General features: G+C 40.8%; 1 protein-coding gene across 1 annotated transcript; it reads left to right on the top strand.

Moving 5' to 3' along the window:
- The first annotated feature begins 14,254 nt into the window (after positions 1–14,254).
- LOC116372148 (zinc finger protein 271-like) lies at positions 14,255–16,351 on the top strand. The gene is made up of 2 exons (XM_031821263.1): positions 14,255–14,259; positions 14,645–16,351. Exons 1-2 carry the CDS (start codon positions 14,255–14,257, stop codon positions 15,990–15,992), a joined length of 1,353 nt encoding a protein of 450 aa, XP_031677123.1. The 3' UTR covers positions 15,993–16,351.

Here is a 16,351-nt window from a genome sequence, read left to right as displayed (position 1 = left end):
AACGAGGCTAATGTGAGGTAAAGAATAATTCATTAATTAGAAGACTAATTGATCAGATATTAAAATATCTGAAGTGTTATATTAGGAAAATTATAACTTTGTGATCTGAAGATTTTCCTTGGTTCCCCGACTTCCTAGATAATTACATTTACATCCAGGATGTAAACAACCCATTTTATTTTTTATTTAATTTTTTATTTCACCTTTATTTAACCAGGTAGGCTAGTTGAGAACAAGTTACAGAGTTACACATGGAGTAAACAATTAACAAGTCAATAACACAGCAGAATTTTTTTTTAAATATATATATAAAGTCTATATACATTGTGTGCAAAAGGCATGAGGAGGTAGGCGGATAATTACAATTTAGCAGAATTAACACTGGAGTGATAAATGATCAGATGGTCATGTACAGGTAGAGATACTGGTGTGCAAAAGAGCAGAAAAGTAAATAAATAAAAACAGTATGGGGATGAGGTAGGTAAAAATGGGTGGGCTATTTACCGATAGACTATGTACAGCTGCAGCGATCGGTTAGATGCTCAGATAGCAGATGTTTGAACTTTGTGAGGGAGATAAAAGTCTCCAACTTCAGCGATTTTTTGCGATTCGTTCCAGTCACAGGCAGCAGAGAACTGGAACGAAAGGCGGCCAAATGAGGTGTTGGCTTTAGGGATGATCAGTGAGATACACCTGCTGGAGCGCGTGCTACGGATGGGTGTTGCCATCGTGACCAGTGAACTGAGATAAGGCCGAGCTTTACCTAGCATGGACTGGTAGATGACCTGGAGACAGTGGGTCTGGCGACGAATATGTAGCCAGGGCCAGCATACAAGTCGCACTGACATTTACTCCTGAGGTGCTGACCTGTTGCACCCTTGACAACTACTGGGATTATTATTATTTGACCATGCTGGTCATTTATGAACATTTGAACATCTTGGCCATGTTCTGTTATAATCTACACCCGGCACAGCCAGAAGAGGACTGGCCACCCCTCATAGCCTGGTTCCTCTCTAGGTTTCTTCCTAGGTTTTGGCCTTTCTAGGGAGTTTTTCCTAGCCAATGTGCTTCTACACTTGCATTGCTTGCTGTTTGGGGTTTTAGGCTGGGTTTCTGTACAGCACTTTGAGATATCAGCTGATGTAAGAAGGGCTATATAAATAAATTTGATTTGATTTTGATATCCTGTTGGCGTGTTCTAGCAAACCTCTGATTATTTCCTTTAGGCAACGCCTACTCGGTGAAGCCTACTCAATTTGCCTTTGGATTCCTAAGCAAACGTTGTCCACTCTGTTCATAACAGATTTTAGTTTGAGGAACAGAAAACTATAATTGAGATAAAATGTTTAATCCTTGTGAAAATTTGCCGAATTTCGGCCAAACCCCATCTTCTCCCACTCTCTGCCAGTGGGCTTTCCTCTCACTACCATATTTATACATCCAATGAAATATCTGTCGCATTTGCTCCGTTGCAGTGGTGGAACAGGACATTCCGGGAAGGCGCCAGAACTGTGTGGTGAAAACGATATATTTTGTGTCCGTTTCACATGTATTACTACAGGTATGTATGTATTAGCACGTTTACACTTTGTAATATCGAAAGAACATGTCATAACGTGCTGGGCAACACATCCTTTATTGTATTATCACGTTTGGTAAAGGTTTTACGTGTTACTTTTGTGTCAAGCCGAGTGAGCATAACTATTTTATAAGTCAAATAGTTAGAGACTTTGGGTTTGCTAATTTCATTTAAAAAATCTAATTATTTGCGATTTTTGAGTTCGTTATTTGTTTTGTGTAAAATTCACGAGATGGTAAAATGGCGGCTCCCCTTCTGTCTACGTCACCTGAATTCAGTGCAGGCAGCGCGGGTTCACTTATTATTATTATTACATGTGTAACAATATTCAGACATTCAGGTGTTTCTATCTTTGTCTGTAATTGTTTCTATAGTGTGAAAATGGGAAATACATTAGATTTTTTTGTGAGGTGAAATAATACAGTGAAGACATGGTTATTCAGGAACATAGTAAATAGTGCTGCATAAACTGCATGCTTTATCAGAAGGATAGCTAAATATTTACCAGGAAAGATTCTTAAGCAAACAACCCAAGCATTAATTGTGAGGCAGGTGAACTACTGTTCTGTGAAAATTATTAAAAACATTTTTTTTGACTTAGGTCAAGTCTGAGGTAGGTAACATCAACAGTGAGGACAAACCCAGCCTGCCTCTCTCCTTCCACACTGAGTCCAAACCTACAGTCACTGGGTCCTGATTGTGACAGTGGAGCTCATTTTGCACTGCAGGGTCCAGAGATGGCATCAGTGAAGCTGGAAGACTGCAGTCAAACACTGGAGCTGAATGTCAACATTAAAGATGAAGAAGAGGAGGAGAAGATTGGGAAATCTGTTTATGATGGTAAGAGCAGATTCTATCTTCAGGTTGATTCTATAATTCTGACTCACACATCCCTGAAGAGCTCCAGACTGTTGTTCATTTCAACTTCAAACTGCGTTGAAAGTTGCTGTAGAACTGTGTTTTATTCACTTGGCTATCTGGAGTGTTCAGAGTAGACTTTTTACTCTTTTTTTTTATTTCACCTTTATTTAACCAGGTAGGCTAGTTGAGAACAAGTTCTCATTTACAACTGTGACCTGGTGCAGACTAAAGAATTGAAATAGACAAACTGCCAGTGTTCTGAAGTTCTATGAAATGATCAGGAGAAGTTGGGGTAACACTTTACTGTAGGTGTCCTTAGTCATGTGTTAATAAAGCCTTTTATAACACCTATATAACAACAGTAATGAGTAACGGCATACAAACTTATGAAACTAGTTCATAATGGGTGTTTATAGATGACTGTTTATTCTGTTGTCATATGCGCTAATGTCTACTGTTAATAACAACTGGTATTACACGGTCTGCATGACAATTTATGTTCTATTCTATTACATGCTACATAAGTGTCTACATACCAGATGTTATAACGGGTGTTATATAATTGACCAATCTCTTTGTCACATTATAAAATGGGTTGTTTGGATCCTGGATGCTGATTGGTTGATAGCAAGGAGTTATCACCAATATTCATGCATAATGCCTGTTAGCAGTTCCATTAGTTTTACCACATCCACTGTCCCACAGCCCAGCCAGTCAATTTATAAACCTCCCTTGGAAAAAAGCACCTCTGGGTAATATTTCTCCATGCTACTAGCCTATCTGACCTCTGCAACATGTTGCATCTCCACTGTGCCATGCATATGAATGTGACGAAGACAATTCATTTATCAGGATCATTCTAATGATATATCCATAGAATTGGCAATAGAAGCAAAGGTAGTAGCTAAAACAAATGAAAATTCACATAGTTTGCTGTCATTTCAGCTGTTTGATGTGATTGTGTGTTAGCTTTAGTTTACTAGCTAGCAAGCAAAGGAGAATATTAGCCTAGCTATCCCATAACTACACTACATGACCAAAAGTATGTGGACACCTGTTCGTCGAACCTCTCATTCCAAAATCATAGGCAGTAATATGGAGTTGGTCCCCCCCCTTTGCTGCTATCACAGCCTCCACTGTATTGGGAAGGTGTCGTAGCAATACTATAGGAAGAGCGAGACTAGATTCTTTGTAACAGCTTTATTATAAGATTTGCAAAAATGAAGCAATCAACCATCACCAAGAAAGGTTCAGAGTTGAAAGCTTAACAAACATAGTCGGGTCTCTGCTTTTTATGGAGAAGTACATCCTTTCTGTATACGTGGCAGTGAGCAGATAGTATGTATAAGGTCATTAGTTGTCTGTGCAGATTTAAGATAGCACGAGGTTGATAGCCCGAGGTCTCCACCGTCTAACTGTATTCCCAACAGTAAACACTATAATGTGCTTCTTTCTGCAAGTTTCCATACATGTGACTTCCTGTAGATAGTAAACCCACGGGATGTCACATGCTGCGGTTTCACCCAAACGGACCTTAGTTATAGTTTATGGCTGAGTCCCACAAAGACACGTTTGTATCAGGTTAGAAATAACACTAGCATATAACAAGAGACTATTCTTTAAGCAGGTAAACATGGGATAACATGACTAATTATGTCATTTTCCACAACAGAGGCTTTCCACTAGATGTTGGAACATTGCTGAGGGGACTTGCTTCCGTTCAGCCATGAGCATTAGGGAGGTTGGGCACTGATGTTGGGCGATTAGGCCTTGCTCGCAGTCTGTGTTCCAATCCATCCCTAAGGTGTTACATGGGGTTGAGGTCAGGGCTCTGCAGGCCAGTCAAGTTCTTCCACATCGAATTTGACAAACCATTTCTTTATGGACCCCTGCACGGGGGCATTGTGATACTGAAACAGGAAAGGGCCTTCCCCAAACTGTTGCCAAAAATTTGGAAGCACAGAATCGTCTAGAATGTCACTATGCTGTAGTGTTAAGATTTCCCTTGACTGGAGCTACGAGGCTTAGGCTGAACTATGAAAAACAGCCCCATACCATTATTCCTCCTACACCAAGCTTTACAGTTGGCACTACGCATTGGGGCAAGTAGCGTTCTCCTGGCATCCGCCACACCCAGATTTGTCCGTCAGACTGCCAGATGGTGAAGCATGATTTATCACTCCAGAGAATGTGTTTCCACTGCTCCAGAGTCCAATAGAGGCGAGTTTTACATTACTCAGCCGACGCTTGGTATTGTGCATGGTGATCTTAGGCTTGTGTGCGGCTCCTCGGCCATGGAAACCCATTTCGTGAAGCTCCCGAGTAACAGTTCTTGTGCTGACTTTGCTTCCAGAGGCAGTTTGTAACTCGGTAGTGAGTGTTGCAACCCGAGAAGAGGCTATTTTTACTTGTTGGTGATCAAGCCTAGAGGTCACCGATTATGATTTTTCAACACAGATACCGATACCGATTATTGAAGGACCAAAAAAGGGCTGATACCGATTAATCTGACAATATTTTTATTTATTTATTTGTAATAATGACAATTACAACAATACTGAATGAACACTTATTTTAACTTAATGTAATACATCAATAAAATCAATTTAGCCTCAAATAAATATTGAAACATGTTCAATTTGGTGTAAATAATGCAAAAACAAAGTGTTGGAGAAGAAAGTAAAAGTGAAATATGTGCCATGTTTATTTTTAGCTTTATTTAACTAGGCAAGTCAGTTAAGAACAAATTCTTATTTTCAATGACGGACTAGGAACAGTGGGTTAACTGCCTGTTCAGGGGAAGAATGACAGATTTGTACCTTGTCAGCTCGGGGATTTGAACTTACAACCTAGTCCAACGCTCTAACCACTAGGCTACCCTGCCGCCCCAAAGCTAATGTTTAAATTCCTTGCTCATAACATGAGAACATATGAAAGCTGGTGGTTCCTTTTAACATGAGTCTTCAATATTCCCAGGTAAGAGGTTTTAGGTTGTAGTTAATATAGGAATTATAGGACTATTTCTCTCTGTACGATTTGTATTTCATATATCGTTGACTATTGGATGTTCTTAATAGGCAATTTAGTATTGCCAGTGTAACAGTATAGCTTCCGTCCCTCTCCTCGCTCCTACCTGGGCTCGAACCAGGAACACATCGACAACAGCCACCCTCAAAGCAGCATTACCCATGCAGAGCAAGGGGAACAACTACTCCAAGTCTCAGAGCGCGGGACGTTTGAAACGCTATTAGCGCGCAACCCCCTAACTAGTTAGCCTACTGGAACCATCTCTCCCTGGTATGGTAGAGACCAGTGTCTGGCCCTACTGGAACCATCTCTCCCTGGTATGGTAGAGACCAGTGTCTGGCCCTACTGGAGCCATCTCTCCCTGGTATGGTAAAGACCAGTGTCTGGCCCTACTGGAACCATCTCTCCCTGGTATGGTAGAGACCAGTGTCTGGCCCTACTGGAGCCATCTCTCCCTGGTATGGTAAAGACCAGTGTCTGGCCCTACTGGAACCATCTCTCCCTGGTATGGTAGAGACCAGTGTCTGGCCCTACTGGAACCATCTCTCCCTGGTATGGTAGAGACCAGTGTCTGGCCCTACTGGAACCATCTCTCCCTGGTATGGTATAGAACAGAAACATTAACTCATGCTCTGGAATGCTCTTTAGGTTTTATCACCCAGAAGACATCATAAATCTCCTGTCAGTGTTATCTCCCAGAGGTCCAATTTGAGAGAGGAGAGAGAGACACAGAGAGAGAGACACAGACAATAAGCCCAGTAGTATGTCTTTCAAAGTAATGCTGCTGACAGTCACCAGTGAAAGGTAGCTTTGGATCCAGTATACAGTTCCTGTGTAACCTACAATGGATCCAGTATACAGTTCCTGTGTAACCTACAATGGATCCAGTATACAGTTCCTGTGTAACTTACAATGGATCCAGTATTACAGTTCCTTTGTAACCTACAATGGATCCAGTATACAGTTCCTTTGTAACCTACAATGGATCCAGTATATAGTTTCTGTGTAACCTACAATGGATCCAGTATACAGTTCCTGTGTAACCTACAATGGATCCAGTATTACAGTTCCTGTGTAACCTACAATGGATCCAGTATACAGTTCCTCTTTAACCTACAATGGATCCAGTATTACAGTTCCGCTGTAACCTACAATGGATCCAGTATACAGTGAGTTGTAGAGGAAGACATGGTGATCCAACCAAATACATGACACCAGACCTGTTAAATAAATGACTAACCTAGAAAGATCCAGGTACAGTCACTGATACCCAGGAGGCCGAGCAGTACCTCCATGGCACACTTTGTCCCTTTTGGAGAGGTTCCTGTCATCCTAATGCTTCATCCAATACTAACACAATTACCCGTGTTCTCACCTGAGATCTAAGCCAATCACATTCACTTTCCTCTAAGCCAATCACATTCATTTCCCTGACCACACATCCAATCACGTGCATTGACCGGAACCATTACAGTAGAACAGTAATCTAATTTGCCGAAGGCTCAGAAATGGCCCTCTGCTATAACCTCTTTTCTAAACTCATAACGTCGGTAACATAACCTGTGTATTGTTGATTTGATGCCCCATCAATAGGAAGGCAAGGTAATGACATCACCATATTGTTGATTTGATGCCCCATCAATAGGAAGGCATGGTCATGACATCACCATATTGTTACCTACTGTTCACTGCAGGTAGATTGTATGTTGTAATATTCAATGAAATAAAACTTTTAGAATGTGTTGGTGAATTATATTAATCATGCATTTGTCGTGTTGTTGCTACCATTAATGCGATGATGGCTATTAATGTAATAATTACATACCACGGTCAATTATTACGCAGTTAAATTAACCATATAACAATTGATTAAGTAGTAACCTGGGGCACCACGGGAAAAGTTTATTTAGCGAGTTACCGTTTCCCAAATTAACTCAAATGTAGATCAGAATATCTCGATATCCTACCCGTCATCATATTAATCAATTATTAATTATTACCTCATCAGTCTCATAATGAATGTTTCAATTAATTATTATTTATTTACTAACTAATGAAATAATCACACATAAATAAATAAACACACACACACAGGATGATTATAGAATACTAACATAATGCAATGAAAGGTCCCTAGTGGACTAACCCGATATGACGGCTTTGTAGACAATGGAAAGAGGTGGGGACAGATAAAGAGCGGGAAAGACAGAATGGACCCTCTACATACAGTTGATAACTACGCTCATGGAAAATATAATACTTTGCATATGAACGGCCGCTCATTCGAAAATAATTGCTACGTACGTATTTACGCTTGTATGTCTTTGTTGTCTCTCTGTTGAAATCGCCGGTCCTTCTGTGGAGAGTAGTTCAACAGAAGACTCTGGTTTGGAACCCAGAGGTCACAATGTCTTTTGTAGTTGTATTAGGCTTTTGTTCTGGAGTGTTCGTTAGAATTGATACTACAGGAGTACCACAATGATGAGAGGAATATGTTCTTCTCCTCTCGTCTTGATGAGAGGAATATGTTCTTCTCCTCTCGTCTTGATGAGAGGAATATGTTCTTCTCCTCTCGTCTTGATGAGAGGAATATGTTCTTCTCCTCTCGTCTTGATGAGAGGAATATGTTCTTCTCCTCTCGTCTTGATGAGAGGAATATGTTCTTCTCCTCTCGTCTTGATGAGAGGAATATGTTCTTTTCCTCTCGTCTTGATGAGAGGAATATGTTCTTCTCCTCTCGTCTTCGGGTTGAGTTTACTAGACTACTTTACATATACAGCTGCAGACTGTGAATGTGTAGTCTAGTCTTCTTCTTTGTTGAACGTTTCAGAGTTTCTAACCATTTCGTACGGTTCAGCTCACGCTGTCGGTCACGCTGTCGGTCACCCTGTCGGTCACGCTGTCGGTCACGCTGGTCTCAATGGTTGATTATTCAGGGTTCAGCTCACGCTGTCGGTCACGCTGGTCTCAAAGGTTGATTATTCAGGGTTCAGCTCACGCTGTCGGTCACGCTGTCGGTCACGCTGGTCTCAATGGTTGATTATTCAGGGTTCAGCTCACGCTGTCGGTCACGCTGGTCTCAAAGGTTGATTATTCAGGGTTCAGCTCACGCTGTCGGTCACGCTGGTCTCAAAGGTTGATTATTCAGGGTTCAGCTCACGCAGTCGGTCACGCTGGTCTCAATGGTTGATTATTCAGGGTTCAGCTCCCGACCATTTTAAATGCCAGTAGCAACCCGGCAATGTACTGGTCTAATAGTTTTAACCATTACCCGACGTCCGGCTTACGTCTGCGTGCTTGGTCTAATGTACATTTAGTTAACGAGTGGTTTTATGCACTCACAAAAGGGGGTGTTCCATGACGCCAAAATAATGTCTGTGCTCTCGCGGGTGTGGTCACTGACTGGGTAGAACTTTCATATGAAAAACTATTCTCATTTAGAAGGCTAACATCACATTTCATCTCCTCACAAATAGTTTCATATTTAATCATATAAGTCTCCCCAACATTTAGATGTGAATCTGATAACTGGGAAATGTACACTTTCAGAGATACAGTTATGTTGTTCTACTGTCCTTAGTGACATCACAAATGCGTAATGAATTGAACAGGATTGTTCTTTAAGGACCCACAGGACCATTCCAAATGATTGGATTACAGAAACATTGTTTCATTATCCAGTCTGTTGATGTTGGGAGTTTGAGGGAGGACTCCCGTTGTTCCACAGAGGTTCTCTCCCTCATTATTGCATGACAAGGAAGAGATAGTTTCTGTAAGGTATTTACGACCGTCATCAAACTGGCCAACTTCACCCCATTCCCCCCTTCCTCTCTGGTGTGGGGGGGGGCTCTCTCTGATTGTCACCCAGAAGGGAAAATCATGACACATTGAACTGCATCCATCTATTCTGCCAACAATGTCTTACTGTACATCATGGAATGTTGAGTCAAATGGAATCTGTTTTTAAAACGTCTTATGAAGTGGGTTTTGTAGCATAAACTGTGATTTTTTTTGTATATTTTTGACTGATATAGTGATTGTCTGTTTGTTTTATATCTGCAAAGTAGTGAAAACGCTGTCAGTTCCACTTTAAGTGCACTTTACATTGTGTCATTTAAAGTTTGCACTTGTTTAATGTGAATGAATGTTTTGTTATCAATGTTTAGCTACCTGATCTATTGTAATGACATACTTGGAACAAGAAAAAATAGAATATATATATATTTTTTAAAGGAAGTGCCTTAACTGTCAAGACAATAACTTTTGTCCGTTTCTCTTTATAACTACAGGCCGACTCAGATCAAGTCTAAGGCCAGAAACATCAACAGTGAGGACAAACCCAGCCTGCCTCTCTCCTTCCACACTGAGTCCAAACCTACAGTCACTGGGTCCTGATTGTGACAGAGGAGCCCATTTTGCACTGCAGGATCCAGAGATGACATCAGTGAAGCTGGAAGACTGCAGTCAAACACTGGAGCTGAATGCCAACATTAAAGATGAAGAAGAGGAGGAGAAGATTGGGAAATCTGTTTCTCATGGTAAGAGCAGGTTCTATCTATCTAAGTGTGTTGTTCATTCCAACTTCCCACTGTGCATGAAAAGTTGCAGTAGAACTGTTTCATGATGAACTGTTTCAGTGAGAAGGTAGATGTTATTTCATGCTATTGACACTTGCATGGTTTGACACCAGGATTGGTTTTATTCACCGTGTTTTAAAGTTCTATGAAATGAGTCTATGTAGTTACTAACTATTGTGATAGTGAGTGGAGGATGATATGAAATGAGTCTGTAGTTACTAACTATTGTGATAGTGAGTGGAGGATGATATGAAATGAGTCTGTAGTTACTAACCCTTGTGATAGTGAGTGGAGGATGATATGAAATGAGTCTGTAGTTACTAACCCTTGTGATAGTAAGTGGAGGATGATATGAAATGAGTCTGTGTAGTTACTAACCCTTGTGATAGTGAGTGGAGGATGATATGAAATGAGTCTGTAGTTACTAACCCTTGTGATAGTAAGTGGAGGATGATATGAAATGAGTCTGTAGTTACTAACCCTTGTGATAGTGAGTGGAGGATGATATGAAATGAGTCTGTGTAGTTACTAACCCTTGTGATAGTGAGTGGAGGATGATATGAAATGAGTCTGTAGTTACTAACCCTTGTGATAGTGAGTGGAGGATGATATGAAATGAGTCTGTAGTTACTAACCCTTGTGATAGTGAGTGGAGGATGATATGAAATGAGTCTGTAGTTACTAACCCTTGTGATAGTGAGTGGAGGATGATATGAAATGAGTCTGTAGTTACTAACCCTTGTGATAGTGAGTGGAGGATGATATGAAATGAGTCTGTGTAGTTACTAACCCTTGTGATAGTGAGTGGAGGATGATATGAAATGAGTCTGTAGTTACTAACCCTTGTGATAGTGAGTGGAGGATGATATGAAATGAGTCTGTGTAGTTACTAACCCTTGTGATAGTGAGTGGAGGATGATATGAAATGAGTCTGTGTAGTTACTAACCCTTGTGATAGTGAGTGGAGGATGATATGAAATGAGTCTGTAGTTACTAACCCTTGTGATAGTGAGTGGAGGATGATATGAAATGAGTCTGTGTAGTTACTAACCCTTGTGATAGTGAGTGGAGGATGATATGAAATGAGTCTGTAGTTACTAACCCTTGTGATAGTGAGTGGAGGATGATATGAAATGAGTCTGTGTAGTTACTAACCCTTGTGATAGTGAGTGGAGGATGATATGAAATGAGTCTGTGTAGTTACTAACCCTTGTGATAGTGAGTGGAGGATGATATGAAATGAGTCTGTAGTTACTAACCCTTGTGATAGTGAGTGGAGGATGATATGAAATGAGTCTGTGTAGTTACTAACCCTTGTGATAGTGAGTGGAGGATGATATGAAATGAGTCTGTAGTTACTAACCCTTGTGATAGTGAGTGGAGGATGATATGAAATGAGTCTGTGTAGTTACTAACCCTTGTGATAGTGAGTGGAGGATGATATGAAATGAGTCTGTGTAGTTACTAACCCTTGTGATAGTGAGTGGAGGATGATATGAAATGAGTCTGTAGTTACTAACCCTTGTGATAGTGAGTGGAGGATGATATGAAATGAGTCTGTGTAGTTACTAACCCTTGTGATAGTGAGTGGAGGATGATATGAAATGAGTCTGTGTAGTTACTAACCCTTGTGATAGTGAGTGGAGGATGATATGAAATGAGTCTGTAGTTACTAACCCTTGTGATAGTGAGTGGAGGATGATATGAAATGAGTCTGTGTAGTTACTAACCCTTGTGATAGTGAGTGGAGGATGATATGAAATGAGTCTGTAGTTACTAACCCTTGTGATAGTGAGTGGAGGATGATATGAAATGAGTCTGTGTAGTTACTAACCCTTGTGATAGTGAGTGGAGGATGATATGAAATGAGTCTGTAGTTACTAACCCTTGTGATAGTGAGTGGAGGATGATATGAAATGAGTCTGTAGTTACTAACCCTTGTGATAGTGAGTGGAGGATCATATGAAATGAGTCTGTAGTTACTAACCCTTGTGATAGTGAGTGGAGGATGATATGAAATGAGTCTGTAGTTACTAACCCTTGTGATAGTGAGAGGAGGATGATATGAAATGAGTCTGTAGTTACTAACCCTTGTGATAGTGAGTGGAGGATGATATGAAATGAGTCTGTGTAGTTACTAACCCTTGTGATAGTGAGTGGAGGATGATATGAAATGAGTCTGTAGTTACTAACCCTTGTGATAGTGAGTGGAGGATGATATGGCTCATTATTTTAGAGTAGTTGTATTCCCCCTTTGTATTGTACAGTATACTTACTTACAGTGCCTTCAGAAAGTATTCATACCCCTTGACTTATTCCACATTTTGTTATGTTACATCCCAAATTCAAAATGGATTAAATTTATATTTTTTCTGAGCCATCTGCACACACAATACCCTAGGGAAATGACAGACAAAACATGTTTTTTTAAATGTAAATAGAGAAATATCTAATTTACGTAAGTATTCACACCCCTGGGTCAATACTTTATAGAAGCACCATTGGCAGTGATTACAGCTTTGAGTCTTTCTGGGTAAATCTCTAAGAGCTTAGCACACCTGGATGATACAATATTTGCACATTTATTGTTTTAAAAATTTAAAGCTCTCTTAAGTTGGTTGATCATTGCTAGACAGACATTTTCAAGTCTTGCCATAGATTTTCAAGCCGATTTAAGTCAAAACTGTGACTAGGCCACTCTGGAACATTCAATGTTGTCTTGGTAAGCAACTCCAGTGTATATTTGGCCTTATGTTTTAGGTTATTGGTTATCGTCCTGCTGAAAGGTGAATTGGTCTTCCAGTGTCTGTTGGAAAGCAGACTGAACCAGGTTTTCCTCTAGGAGTTTTCCAGTGCTTAGCTCTATTTAGTTTAATTTTATATCCCCAAATTAACATCCAAGTCCTTGCCGATGACAAGCATACCCATAACATGATGCAGCTACCACCATGTGAAGAGTGAAGAGTGGTACTCCGTGATGTGTTGTGTTGGATTGGCCTCTTCTCCGGGAACTGAGTTGGGAAGGACGCCTGTATCTTTGGAGTAACTGGGTGTATTGATACATCATCGAAAGTGAAATGCTCAAGGGGATATTCAATGTCTTTTATTAAAACATTTACCCTTCTACCAATAGGTGCCCTTCTTTGTGAGGCATTAGAAAAACTCCCTGGTCTTTGTGGTTGAATCTATGTTTGAAATATACTGCTTGACTGAGGAACCTTACAGACAATTGTATGTGTGGGTTACAGAGATGAGGTAGTGTGGTGGAATATTCTATTCAAGTATTAGACTTGGTCATTTCTTTTAAAAAATCTTATTTTTTTATATTTATTCATTATTGCCATAATGACACCAGTCAGCCCAACAGTCTTGACTGTTGAGCTGAGCAGCCTAACCGATAATGATAAAACCGAGACCTTTTATAGGACTTAAAAATGCTAAGTCAGGCTGGTTCCAACTCCCATAAGCAACCTTGGTTATTTACACAGGATGGTGTTCTACCCCCAACCCGGCTTAGTTTCCCAGATGCCAGGAAGATGAGACAATGAGGCATTGTTCTGAACTCTTCCAGGCTCTATCTCGGGTTACACACACCACATATTGTCTATGGAATGACAGCTTTAGGTAATTATCATCACCAAGTCATTGTCAGCCCAAGCTATCTAGCAAAAACCCATTTCCTTGACCCTACGCCCAGACTAACTGCAGGAAGCTAGACTGGAAACCATCTCTTTATTAGTTGCCAGCCCAAGCTTCAAAATGACTCCTCTCAGTTAACACAGAAAGGGAGAGAGAGAGAGTCCTAAGAACCTTACTCAGACCATCCCATTCTCACCACATCCCTCTCTGACATCATCACTCTGCGCCATTAGGATTTATTTAATAAAACGACCATTTGGTGCTTAAATGTAACAATCTTGTAATCCTGCTACCACAGTAGTCATTCAAAATGAATTTTAAACACTATTATTCTGAAAAACTTAATTCCACTGGCGTTATGGGGTACTCCACTGGCGTTATGGGGTACTCCACTGGTGTTATGGAGTATTCCACTGACGTTATGGGGTATTCCACTGGCGTTATGGGGTACTCCACTGGCGTTATGGGGTACTCCACTGGCGTTATGGGGTACTCCACTGGCGTTATGGGGTACTCCACTGGCGTTATGGGGTACTCCACTGGCGTTATGGGGTACTCCACTGGCGTTATGGGGTACTCCTCCTCCAACTGGTGGTTTAGAATCTACAGATGTGGTATTCATATTCAGATGCTATATAGTCGTAGTAGAATTCATGTTGGTACAACGATATCCAATATCTAGTCATGTATCCATGTGTGTGGTATTGTGTGTAGGCCAATGACATAAATCCTCAAATGTAATCCTTTTAAAATTCAGGCTGAAACACAACAAAACGTAGAAAAGGTCAAGGGGTGTGAATACTTTCTGAACACACTGTATATGAAGTCATATGTATGTCTCACTGACTGGTTCTTCTGATGTTGTTCACACAGGAGACCATGTTGAGACATTCTCTACATCCAGAGAGCAACAGCAGGAAGATCACAGAGCTAAGAGGTCTCACCACTGCCCACATTGTGAGGAGACTTTCCCATTTCTATCAAAGCTGAAAATACACCTAAAAATACACACAGGAGAGAATCTGAATTCTTGTACTGACTGTGGGAAGAGATTCACAACATCACAATCTCTGACTATTCATCAGAAAGTGCACATTGGACAGAAGCCTTACTCCTGCTCTGACTGTGGGAAGAGTTTCTCCCAATTGGATAGGTTAAAAAGTCACCAACTAATACACAGAGAGAAGCCATTCTCCTGCTCTGACTGTGGCAAATGCTTCAAAACATCAACTGAGGTAAAGGTTCATCAGAGAACACACACAGGAGAGAAGCCTTACTCCTGCACTAACTGTGGAAAGAGATTCACAACATCACAATCTCTGACAGTTCATCAGAGAGTGCACACTGGAGAGAAGCCTTACTCTTGCTCTTTATGTGGGAAGAGGTTCTCTCAACAGATCCACTTACAAACACACCAACATGTGCATACAGGAGTGAAGCCATACTCCTGCTCTGAGTGTGGGAAGAGGTTCTCTCAACAGTTCCACTTACAAATACACCAACATGTGCATACAGGAGTGAAGCCATACTCCTGCTCTGACTGTGGGAAAACTTTCTCCCGATTGGATACCTTAAAAACACATGAACGTATCCATACAGGAAATAATCCGTATTCCTGTACTGACTGTGGGAAGACTTTCTCCCGATTGGATACCTTTAAAATACATGAACGTATACATACAGGAGAGAATCCGTATTCCTGTACTGACTGCGGGAAGAGCTTCACAACGTCAGGGACGCTGATAATTCATCAGAGAGTGCACACTGGAGAGAAACCTTACTCCTGCTCTGGCTGTGAGAAGAGGTTCTCTCAACATATCCACTTACAAAAACACAAACGTCTACATACAGGAGAGAAGCCTTACTGCTGCTCTGACTGTGGGAAGAGTTTCTCTCAACAGAACCACTTCAGATCTCACCAGCGAATACATACAGGAGAGAAGCCTTACTGCTGCTCTGAATGTGGGAAGAGTTTCATCCGATTGGAAATATTAAAATGCCACCAGCGAATACATACAGGAGAGAAGCCTTACTGCTGCTCTGACTGTGGGAAGAGTTTCTCACAACTGGGCAACTTAAAAACACACCAACTTATACATAAAGGAGAGAAGCCTTACTCCTGCTCTGACTGTGGTAAGTGCTTCACAACATCAACTGATGTAAAAGTTCATAAAAGAGCACACACAGGAGAGAAGCCTTACTACTGCTCTGACTGTGGTAAGAGTTTTGCCAGATTGTATACCTTAAAAACACATCAATGTATACATAAAGTGGAGAAGCAAAATCAGTTCTCTCAGACCAACTAAGATTAAAGTCATTGCATCACTTAATTCTCAAGAAAGCATAGCACACTATTGTAATCCTATTGTTTCTCATTGTGAGAGAACTGTGCCGAGAAAAGGGAGCGTTCTAGAATGTTAGCTTCTACTTTACATATATTGAGAGGACTTTGGATTTGCCCTTAGGGTTGAATATCCTCTGTGAGGTTGGTTGACTGGGTGGTACTGCTTTCCTCTGCATTTTTCTGTGAGGAAAGAGATACAACATGTCAGATAGAGATGGTGTGATGATCAGTTTTCTGTGGGAATGAGTTAGTAGACACAACATGTATCAGATTGTGATGATCAGTTTTCTGTGGGAATGAGTTAGTAGACAACATGTATCA

The sequence above is a fragment of the Oncorhynchus kisutch genome, unplaced genomic scaffold (genome assembly GCF_002021735.2).
Source record: "Oncorhynchus kisutch isolate 150728-3 unplaced genomic scaffold, Okis_V2 scaffold3945, whole genome shotgun sequence".
Lineage (NCBI taxonomy): Eukaryota > Metazoa > Chordata > Actinopteri > Salmoniformes > Salmonidae > Oncorhynchus > Oncorhynchus kisutch.
Note: the sequence above shows the minus strand (reverse complement) of the source record. Positions and strands in the feature narration are given on the sequence as shown.